A 12,004-nucleotide genomic window follows, 5' to 3' on the forward strand; every position below is an offset into this window, starting at 1 on the left:
ACGAGGAAAATTCATTGAAAAATAACCGACTTATTATCATTTGAAATTGAATATATTTTTCGCTTTTCCGTTAAAATTGTCATTTTACATCCATATGCATAGTAAAGCGGGCAATGTATGTAGTTTGCGAGAATGCGAAAATGAACGGGAATAGAAGGTGTGACTTAAGACTTAGAAAAAATTTCAGACGGGACGGGTCACATCTGAACGAGGGAAATTTTTCCTAAGTCTAAAGTCACACCTTCTATTCCCGTTCATTTTCGCATTCTCGCAAATTACACACATTGCACGCTTTACTAAACTCAAAATGTAGGTCATATGACAAAAATGAAATTAGTTCGTTAAGTAAAATCCCCATGTAACTATGTAACTTTTCGGGAGACGTAGCTCTACGTCAAAACTGTACAGTGTAATGCGAGTCGAACAATAGGTTCACTTAGTCATTTTGGACGCTATGTAGGACAAGGGACTGGTACGCGAGTTTGGATACAAGTAAAAGACACGGGTAAAAACAATCGGCAGAGTTTCGGTGGAGACCTTGCATGTGAGTGAAAAATTTGAAGCAACTTCTTGTTTCGAAGAATACATTTGCGATCTCGTTTCTGCATTGTATTGCAATTTTTGTTTTCGTGAATTTTGACATGCAGCGTAAAAATTACAATTCCTCAAAAACTAAAGCAGACAGAAAGTTGATGTAGATAAATGAAATGAAGAGCGGGTTCGAAGGTTTATCTTGTACTGAAACAATAATAATAGTAATTACGTTTATTTGTGAGAAAACATCAAATACGATTGAAACAGCACTGCTGTTAAACATTTTTGCTTCTAGCAGGAAATTTTTTCCGCTTTCAAATAAAAGTAATTAAATTGCTCTAATACTATAAATTTGAATTTAGAACCACTATAAGGAAGAGTATACAAGAAACTTAAAATGTAGCCCTCTGTCAGTCAATGAATTATTCATCACAAGAAGTCTGACACCCCATGCGGCATTATTTTCAAGGAGTATTTGAAAAAAAAACTATGCAATATAAAACCATCTAGAGGAACTGCTCCATTATTCATCTCAGCCCATATATTCATCTCATACAACATGAAAACACAATTCCAATCTGCTAATCCATGAAATGGATTCTTCTTAGTTCACTTTAGATTCTTCATAAAGTATAATTCTCAAAAACTCACTCAAAAGCACTAAATTTAATATTATAGTCGGGCATCTGCACTCGAAAACTCATTTAATTCAATCACCTACCTCAGAAAACAAAATCCGAGCATTGTTCTATACGGCTACAACGGGACTCGTTCAGCAACCAACCAAAGTTTTTTTCATCACTAGCGGACCATTTTTATTTTAATCACTAAACAAAATCACTCACTACACTAAGAATACTATAATCTTTGGAATGTTCACCTCAAATTTCCTAAAACAAGCTTGAATTAGCAGAAATATATGAGATAAATTTCTACAATTCCTAAATTTCAACTGTATGTATTTTCATCTGTTTTCACTGCGTTGAAGAAAATCAAAAGTTGTCAAATCACTTTCTGTTATTACGAAAAAATCATACTGAAAATGTTGAATTATTCCGACATAATTGACATGAATCTACAGCACTGTTGTAGTTACCTAGGTTACCAGTTTTGCAAGTAAACAACTACAGCGGATATCTAGGTAACCTACTACGACGGGCTGCGGCTACGTTCATTCATGATAATGTGATTCATTCATGATTGACAGTGTGATGAATATGGGGGCGTCGTGAGATAAATAATTGAGCAGTGATTCAAGTTTTGAGATGGAAATGGAAGCGTTGTGAGAAATGGTTTGTTTTACAAAATTCGGGATGAATCTAGCTAATTTTACTTAATATACAATGCTGAACGATTCCATAAGAGCACGTAAGCGTATTTAGTTTATTTGTTCAATGATTTCGTGAAAATTTGGTGTTTAATCCGTGCATTCTTCGTAAATATCGGCTTAATGAGATGAATAATGGAGCAGTTCCCCTAGTTAGTTTTATTCTCAAGCTACACCTATCAACAAGTTTACAAAAACACTTCCACATTTTTTTAGGATTGGTATCGAAAGATCTATTTCGTCCAAAGATCTTTGCGCGTAATGCGATGATGCAAGGCCAGACCCGAAGCCATGGTTTCACGATAGTAACTCGTATCACTCTCAAATTTTGAATGTTAACACGGTCAACACTACACAAGTGACAGACTGACATGGGATTCTTGTATTTGATGCTAGATGACAGGATTGTCGTGTAGAAGCCTCATTGTTTTACGAAGTACGTTACATATTTGACTTAGTAAACTAAGTATTTCCCGCGGGTCTAACAATTTTTGCATTGGTTTTATTCAAATTATTGCAGTTCGGGAACCTTTGGTTGCATGAAAAACTGTCTGAAAATAACTTGTAGAAAACTATTGCTGCTTTGTAGATAAAATATACATGGTGGAGTTTTTTTCTGGAAAAGCCATTCGTGGAAGTGAACATGACGATAACTTCTGAATTTTTCATTCAATCTTATTGATTGTTGTAAAAAATTGAATTGTGCTACAATGATTTAAATAAATCTATGCTTTTTTGCTGGAGAATCAAAAATAAATTACGAAAAAGAATTCATAAAGAACTTTAATTTACCACCCTTAAATTTGAGATATCTTCAAAAGGAATGCATTAGAATGTTTGTCGCCAAAAGGTTCGTGATTTGAAATTACTATTAGAAACAAATTTTTTTTAATGGTGTACAGGTAAACCTCGATTATACGATTATGTTCCCCTACATGTTTATTCGCAAATTTCTGATAACGGAAATTATTTTTAAGTTATAAATGTATTCGAAATCTTGCTACAACTTTTACGCACATTCTAAAAACGAAAATGTGCGTAAATTCGAGGAATACCTGTCTATGTTTCTGAGCTACAATGATCTGAATAAAGCCTATGCCAACAAGCATACTCCCTTTCATAAAATTACCTTTGAGTCTGAAAAATTCCTTCACCCACGGAAATACTCAGATTCCTAAGTCAAATAGGTGTGAAAAGTTTCAATCAAATCAAAAGGGGGTCGATTGATTTGTAGCAGAAGAGCACCCATAGAAGCGCATTCTTGAAAATGATTCTACTGTAGATATTAGAATACTAGAATAATCAGCACAAATTGACCCACCAGTGAGTTTTATATAATTCTCAGTATTTATATTCAGTTATGAAATACTGCTCACTGCACATCACGTTGTCTTGCAATATTGATAAGCATATTGGAACTAAAACAATACATGCACGGGCGCGGAAAAATGAAACGGACGATTTAAATCTGTGTGTATATATGTACCTTATTAAAAATCAAACTGGTTCTACTCGCAGCAAACATGGGGAAGCCCGGTGCAATCAGTTCTGCTGAGTCCCTGGGATCAATCAGTTCATCAAAATGCATTTCTGGACAAGTTCCTTGGTTCTGCTGCTAGTGAATGCAATATGTTCAAAAGGTAATAATTTTTTGCTTATGTCTTTTTTTTAATGTACTATTGTTCTATGACATGTTTAGCAGCACACAAACTACCAGAACCTGGTCAATGTGGTACTATGGTCACAGACCGGATTTACGGCGGAAACATCACGGACATCGATAGTTATCCCTGGACTGTTATCTTGGTTTTTCGAGAATCTGGACATGAATCGGATTTATTCCATTGCGGCGGGTGCTTGATTTCGGATCGATACGTCCTTACTGCTGCACACTGTCTCGATGGGCTAACAGAGGACTACCGAGTGTAAGAATCAGGTTCGCTATCGGAAACATTGAATTAAATTTACGCGTGTTACAGAGATCGCATACGGCTGGGCGAGTGGGATCTAGCAAGTGATCAAGATTGCAACTCTGAATCCATTTGCACTGATCCACCGATTGATGTTGGAATTGAAAGCATGGTTAGTCACGAGGGATTCAACAAACTAACGTTAATCAACGATGTGGCGTTAATTAAGTTGAACCAGAGCGTGAATTTCACGGATTTTATATCACCCGTTTGTCTGCCATTTTCGGAAACGGCAAAAGCCTTGGACACCGATAATACTACATTCATTGCTGTTGGTTGGGGAAATACGGAGCATAGAAATGGAACATATGGTACATTTACATAACATTTGCTACGAAATACTTTACAATACTCTCACATAACTTTGTTTTAGAATACGGAAGTCGTTTCAAATTGTTCGTTCCTTTGAAAGGTGTTGACAATGTCATTTGCGATGGAACCTACGATGAAGACATAATTGCTTCGCAGCTATGTGCCGGAGCGGAAGGGGGCAAGGATACCTGTCAGGGTGATTCAGGCGGCGGTTTAGTAGCCTCTGTCGATGGTGTTTATTACGAGTATGGCATTGTCAGCTGGGGATATGGCTGCGGACGACAAGGTGTACCCGGAGTATACACTCGGGTAACGAGTTTTTTGGATTGGATTACCAGTCATTTAACATAAAACTTTGTTTTTGGTTGATTATTCCGTAGTTTTGTCATTTCATTGGCACATATCCATGCACAGATAATAAATATATTCAATATAGTGTGATATGAAAATATTTTGTGATCAAAAATGACAGTAACAATCGTGCGTTTCTAAAACTAAAAGATATAGAAATAAAACACAGAGCTCGGAGAATCGTTTTATTTATGCATAAGTATGATGAGGCTACAAAATAATACGAGATGGTGATATTCTTATTCATCAGTTTGCGAAAGCTACATAAACTTTATGTAAATTACATTTGTGTTTAAAACAAAGTAACGCCATCTTCTTTAAATATCATTTCGATAGAGCTTATTTAAAAATATCATCCGTGAATGGTTTGAACAATTTTAGATGAAACAAAAAGTAAATAACTAGTGAACTCCATAGCAATCGAATATTAAATAATATAATATTAAAAAAAAAAGAAATTTAGAGAAAAAGTTGTTGCAGACCATTGGTGACAAAAACTTCTGTTATCTTCTGTTCATATAAATGTTTTTATATAAATCCTTTTTTCTCTGCGGTACTAGTCTAATAAGCCAGTCATTGTATGTTCGAATCCCGGTTCAGGAGAGACTGTTACGTAGCGCTCTAACACCGCAATTTGTTTTGTACATTCAAAATAAGTAGCGTTACACATCGTTCCTTTTATTCTAAACACGATAATAAATACGGTGGATAACAGCTTTATCAACAATTTCGTCACGTTCTAAAAATCTTAAAATCATTATTGGTCCTGAGTAAAAATTGATTTTATCTATGTATAATATAATATTCGGCCATGGACACACTGTGCATCTACAAACACCTCACCTATATTAAAACGTCTTGATATTATCAAAAACACACAATAAACAGATTCAAATGGCAACGCTGCCGTCGCCGTCCACATACCAAGTGTCAAGCGGAAGAAAACTAGGAGTAAAACAGCATTAATTTTTCCTGCTTTTGGTGGCGAAAAGCCACGGCGAATCTCGTACAGCCATACAGTCCAAATCAGTTTCGATAAATTTGGGTTTGCGCTGCATACACCGCAACTAATTGCCCTATAACAGCTTGACCCGATCGAAAATGGATCTGCTCGAGCAGCTACAAAAAGACGGATGGTAAGGCAAAAAGTATTGATTTTTATAAGGCCAGTGCGTAGCCTTCGAAAACTTCTCGGAACAACAGTTCAAGAGACGATTATCTACACTTTCGATTGTTGGATGATGATATACAATTTCAATTTTAAGGTATTTACTTTCATCCGGATTGGAACGATTGCTCGAAGGCACTACAGAATCTATAGGGCCTAAGGAAGTCATTAAGTTGGCTCTCGATGTAAGTATTCACATTCATGTTTTAGTAATGAAGAAAGTTGTGGCACCAGAGTTCTGATGAACATAATATGAAGCTTTTAGTCAATTGCTATAAATATACCTTTAAATATTTATTTTAAATTCCTGCAAACTTTTTCAATGTGTCTTTAGATTTTTGTAAGTTATTTTAATCTGTTTTAAATTATTCTAAACTCAGCTTAACACAGAGTAAAATTTAAAATGTAGAAACTAAAATATATTTAATAGATTAGGGAATAAATCATATAGAGCAGAAGAATAAAATATATAAATATGTATAGTTGATAGAATTTCATTTCTCTGTTGTTTTAGGTTGACTTGCGGGAAATCGGCGGCGGAGCTTTTGCTTCTCTTTCGAGCCGTAGTACTAAGTCCGAAACATTCGATGGTAACGTCGTGGTGCAGATACTGAAAATTCGTAATATTTCGGCGCCAAAAGCCAATGAAGAATCTAAGGTAGCACCACGGCTGCTAAAGTTGATCTTGACCGACGGACAGACGCAGTATACCGGCCTAGAGTACCGAACGATTCTATCATTGAGTCTGGATACGCCGCCAGGAACGAAGATTTACTTGAAAAATGGACCCATAAAAGTTTCACAAGGCTTACTACTGTTGAGCGATGACAATGTGAGTGTATTGGGCGGGAGAGTTCCAGCATTGGCAGATAAGTGGGAAATGAGCCGCACTATGGCGAAATATGCCAAAGGTGGCAGAATTCAACTGAGTGCAAATGGACCTCCACCATGGGTTGGGTTTGGAGAGAAGATTCAGAAAACTGTTGCTGCCGAAAGAAACTTTAAAAGTTTGAAGGCAAAAGAGAAAGATGAATCGAAGGAAAACGCAGAATTTAATGCATTGCGGAAGGATGCAATTGCTGAGGCGACAAAATTAGCAACGCGCAAAACGTTTGGAGGAGGTGCAAAGCAAATGGTTGATGCAAATGTTCAGAAGATCATGGATAAAGGGTTTACGGAGGATCAAGCAACGCATGCTCTCAAACTTACTCGCAATAATGTGAACCGTGCTTTAGGTAATCTCCAGAGGATAGAGGAACGAAATCAAAAGCAAAATGATATTAAATCTGGCAAAGTGGAACCTCCGCAAAAATTGGGCAGACGTGGAGTCGGAAATAAGCGAGACTCGGAGCCAGAAGGATCGTCAAAGCCATCCTCTAAGGTTAGTCTTTTTGATTTTCTGGAGGATATTCTACCGGAAAGTGATACAAGTAACAAAAAAAGTAGTAGCAAAGAAACAACACCTTCAAACGTGGGGGACAGCAAGCCAACAGCAGAGAAACCTTCAACTAGGCCGAGCGCCAATCCAGGCAGCCATTACAACACGTACCCAAGCAATCGCTCCGCGAATAGCGCTAGTTCATCAGCCCAATACCAATCCCATTCGTCCAACGTTCAGTACAATAATCCTGGCAAAAACTACAACCAACAGCGATTTGAAAATAATATTTCCAGTAGTTTTGCCAACAGGAACTCTCACCCCGGTCCCAATAATCGAAACTACGGTTCACATCAGCAACAATCGCATCAATCGAATACCAATGCCACCGCTGGGTATAAACAATCTAACGACTACAATAACAGCCGCTATCGGGGTCCTCCGAATGCGCCCAGTAACAACAATCACGCTGGTGACACATATCAACAAGGTCGCCATGAAACGAAATATAATCAGTCAATGTCTTCCTACAATCCACACCAAAATCAGCAACAGCAGCAGTCGCACTATCGTAATGATAGCTATAATAACAATGTATCCACTGCTAGCCATGGGTCCAAATATCCAGGTAGTGGAAAACAATCCAATGCAAGCTATGGCTATGGACAAACAGATATTAAAGGATCTCAGAAATACAGTAACCAATCCGATACTAGAAAGCAGTCAAATGCATCGGGTCATTTTCAACCACAACAATATCAGTCAACCCAGCAACAGCCATCGTACATCGCTGGAGGCCAGAAGCAAGTGCAGGGTTATAACGCTACAAACAGCGCTGCAGCAAATCATCAAAGCTCACATCACGCTAGTACGAACAGCCATTATGGTCAGGCGAGCAGTACGAATGACACTAGCAGTAACAGTAATAATGTAACTAACTTGAAGGTAAGTTGCTTCAAATTTACTTTTCTAAGGCTAAAGTATAATTGTTACATGTTGTAGCATAAGTTTAAAGGGTGCGCCAGTCTGTGACTGAAAACTTTTGTACTAATTGATTTTATACATTTTACAGTCTCAAAAAGGAGGAATCAGATACAGCAAGGATGATTCGCAAAAACATCCTGCAACTCCATCGGGAACGGCAACAGCACAGGGACGAAAACCGCCCCAACCAAAGATGCACAATTCGCAACAGTCAAAATCGACGGAAAATCTACCGCCATTTGTGTCTGGCGGCAAGCACGCAAATACGGCACCTGCGGTCAATAATAACAACAAGATGACCCAGCTAACAGAAGCCACTGCAAACATGCAAATCTCTAGTAAGCCGATTAATAACAGTAACACTAATCCGCATGCCACGAATCTGCCTAAAGCCCAAGCTAATATGAGTGACCCGACACCACCACCGACAGCCCAAGTTCCAGTACCAGCGAAGAATTTTTTTCAACTGCCAAACGGATTCAACTACAATCCGTATCAAATTGTTGGTTTCCAAAACAAGCAGACTAATGAGTTCGCACTTAATGTGCTAAAAAGTCAACAGTTTGATGCACTACAAACAACACATTTGGTAGCAACAGCTCAGCCAGGTGGAGTTAGCATGCCTCCGACTGCAGCCGTAGTTCCGACTGTATTACCGACAGGGCAGCCAGTTTCGAGCGTTCCTCCAATATCGAGTGGCGTTTTACCTAACTGGAAAATCGGTGACCGATGTCTCGCGAAATATTGGGAAGATGGAGTAGTAAGATCTTATTTTCATAGATTTCTTCAGCAAATTTTTTACAGCGAAGTTTTGCTTTTTACTATTTCAGTTTTATAATGCCGAAATCACTGGAATTTCTGAAAACACATTCGTCGTGTGCTTTCTGGAGTATGGCAACTACGAGGAAGTTCTCAAAACCGATTGCATCCAGCTTAGTGGCCCTGGTGTGCCGGGTCCCGCTCCTTCGCCACATGTACATCCGCCACCGCCGGCTACTATTAGCTTTCAGCATCCATCAACTGCACCGCATATTCCTGCGGGAGTACCTATGCTGCCACCTCCGCAACCGCCAACTGGTGCCTATCCAGCTCCCGGAGTGGATGGGCAATCCGCGCAGCATTTTAGTCATGGATACAAACCTCACCAATCAAGTCACTATACGCATCATCAGCATCCTGTCCATCAACAGCCACAGTCACAGCATAGGCCTTCAAAGTTTCGAGAACAACGGCCAATGTATGTTCCACCGGCTCAACGGAAGTAACTTTCCTTTACCGTAAATCGATCGTCATATTATCCACTTAAGACACAGAAAGACGAATCATCGTGTTGTTACAACAGAGAATCGCTTTTCATGTAATTGTTTTTTTTTGTCGCACGATTTGTTGTGTTCACAAAAAGTGACGTAAGTGAAAAGAAGGGGATGAAAAGATGGGAATATTTTCGTACTGATCTTTCTGTTTATTTATATAAAATTGTTACTGTTTCGAAAATGTCACTCAGTAAAAAGTTCGACACATTTTCACAACATTTTCGGCATGATACTAGATTGTATTGTAAATTCCTCGTGAACGTCGAGTGCACAGTTTGTTCTATAGACGGCAAAGGGTAACGCTTTGTTGGCGGTGGAATGAAAATTAGAGTATATGGATCGAAATGCATATAACCATTTACAGAATATGTTGTATTTAATACATGATAACATTTTTGAAAAAAGTACATGTCTCTTAATGCTTTTTTAGTGTAATTATTTTATTTGGGCATGATGAAAGTAGATATCGATCCTCATCATGCTATAATCATTATTTAGTTTTGAAATTGGTCTTTGTGGTATTCTTGTGTATCCTATGTCGTGTAGCTCACGACTCGTGACAACCTCATTTGATGGTACCCAGTTGTAATTGTAATTCATCAGTACTCATTCTGGTAGACCAGCGTCTGCTCATCTGCATACACATTCTAGGTGAGAATCTACCTAGCCTATCCGCTTTTTCAAGCAACTCTGCAGGTTTGAAAGGATCGGGGTCGAGTCGAGTCTTCTGTATTAGGGCCCATAGTTTCCTGTGGTCCCCGTGGTTCTGTGGTTAGCGATGTCGGTCGGCTAGCTCTCCCACACGGTTGTGATATCGGGTTCGATTCCCGGTCAAGTCGAGGAACTTTTCGAGCTAGATATTTTCTCGACTCAGCACTGGGGCACGGTGGTGTATCGTTGTACTTATCCTACAACATGCAAAATGTGCCCCCATTAGCCCCCAGGCTAGCGTGCGATATTGTAGTTTCCTTCCATTGGTTCTTCTTCAATTCGTGCTTCCATCCTGCGAAGGCTCAAAAACTTTCTCTGTTATCAGCTAGCTCCCTGAAATATATCTCCGAGAACGGGTGCACTCCATACCTTGTTCTGAGATATCAGTTATGACAAGGACGTCTTCGTTGTTAAGGGACCAGGGATTTTATGCTTTTCAACCATTTTCACTATTTTGTTTTTCTCCATTTGTAGCAGGTAAACTCAGTAGACCAGACGTGCTATGCGCATTGTCTTAACAATCGTGTGCCTTTTAGAACCATGTCAACATCTACTGTTCCGTTATCCAATTCCATAGGTTTTTCTGCACAGGTTTGCATGAATCTGGGTAGGGTCTGTCATCATTAGTAAGATATCACCTGACTACACTCATAGGTACGGGAGTTTTGTTCTCTGCGTCTAACCTAGTTTTATTTCCGGTCGTTTTAGTCATTGAAAGGCTTGGTCGAGAAGGTACACGCATAATTTTGGTGACAGCGGGCATCATTGCGCGGAAACAATTCTATCGATAAGATAGCCCAACCTCGATAGCGTCACGGGCACGACGCGTAGATCAATGATATCGAAACTGATAGTTATCAACGTTAGCAACACATGTTTCCAGCTGTTCCAGTGGGTCTGGCGCATATTTTGTAAACGACGCAACATGCATTTGTATTCGTCAGCACTTCGGTCGTGTTTTTTTTTTTTGGGAATTGGTATTTTAACAGTCTCTAGCAACCAAGGAAGTACTTTTATTGCCATATTTGTTCAGTGCAAATTTTCGGGCCCATATCTGCATAATTCCGTGCGTACCGCGTCCGCATCCACAGTTGTACCGTAACGCAGTGTTAAATTAAAACGTTCTACTATATTAACTGTCCTTGTAATAACGTATACGTTAAAAAAAAGAACTTTTTTCGGATGGTGGTAAAAAAATAACTAAGACAGTTAATTGAGTTTGATAAATTTCCCATGGAAGGTTATTATGTTATCTTACTCGCAAAAAAAAATCTACGATCTAGCGTGCGGCCTTCCGGCAGTTAACCGGAACATTCGCCAAGGCGGACGAAAACATTCGTGTAGGCACTTTTAATTCTTTCTTCGTTTTATTTATCAATTCCTCAATTTTCGCGACAAAATTGTTGGAGTAAATCTTACGCTTCAGGCTTGCCCATAAATCCTCGATGGGACGCAACTTGGGGACGTTTGGCGGGTTCGTCAACTTGAGTTCCGGATGGCCGATGACCCAGAGCGACAAGAAGCGACAAGAGAAGCTAAAGAGGAAGACCTAGGGAAAAATGGCTACACTGCTACGTGCGTTTGGCCGGGAAGTCGGTGCAACGGGCCAAATAGTGAAAAATACCTTGCGAACATAGACATACTTGTCAGAAAGTGGCAGTCCCGTCCACTTGGTTCGCAGCTGCAGGCAGTTCCCGGCGAATCGCAACGTGGCGGTGGTGATGGACGACGAAACCTATCTCACTCTGGAAGACAACGACTGGCAGGGCACTTCGTATTTAATTTTTCCCACGAAGGAAGTGAGCGAGAAGGGAATTTCAAAGCCGCTCATCTTTCGCTCCGGACTGTCAGACGACAACAGCTAAGTGAGAAGGTGCGACGCGATCATTGGCACAAAACTGATTCGGAACAATCAACATGGACCTAGGCAACGAAAAATTGTTTCCAATCGTAACT

General features: G+C 39.3%; 2 protein-coding genes across 3 annotated transcripts; both read left to right on the forward strand.

The window, feature by feature from the left end:
- The first annotated feature begins 3,383 nt into the window (after positions 1 to 3,383).
- LOC129723830 (CLIP domain-containing serine protease B4-like) lies at positions 3,384 to 4,796 on the forward strand. 2 transcript variants are annotated; one of them, XM_055678286.1, is made up of 4 exons: positions 3,384 to 3,501; positions 3,561 to 3,786; positions 3,841 to 4,142; positions 4,205 to 4,796. In XM_055678286.1, exons 1-4 carry the CDS (start codon positions 3,444 to 3,446, stop codon positions 4,492 to 4,494), a joined length of 876 nt encoding a protein of 291 aa, XP_055534261.1. In that variant the 5' UTR covers positions 3,384 to 3,443; the 3' UTR covers positions 4,495 to 4,796. The 2 variants fall into 2 exon arrangements, with proteins under 2 accessions (XP_055534261.1, XP_055534263.1); XM_055678288.1 differs by having other exon boundaries at positions 3,388 to 3,501; positions 3,564 to 3,786.
- Positions 4,797 to 5,394: 598 nt separating this feature from the next.
- LOC129723829 (tudor domain-containing protein 3) lies at positions 5,395 to 9,744 on the forward strand. The gene is made up of 5 exons (XM_055678285.1): positions 5,395 to 5,630; positions 5,760 to 5,847; positions 6,177 to 7,985; positions 8,113 to 8,784; positions 8,855 to 9,744. Exons 1-5 carry the CDS (start codon positions 5,596 to 5,598, stop codon positions 9,287 to 9,289), a joined length of 3,039 nt encoding a protein of 1,012 aa, XP_055534260.1. The 5' UTR covers positions 5,395 to 5,595; the 3' UTR covers positions 9,290 to 9,744.
- Positions 9,745 to 12,004: the final 2,260 nt, after the last annotated feature.

The sequence above is a fragment of the Wyeomyia smithii genome, chromosome 2, assembly GCF_029784165.1.
Source record: "Wyeomyia smithii strain HCP4-BCI-WySm-NY-G18 chromosome 2, ASM2978416v1, whole genome shotgun sequence".
NCBI lineage: Eukaryota > Metazoa > Arthropoda > Insecta > Diptera > Culicidae > Wyeomyia > Wyeomyia smithii.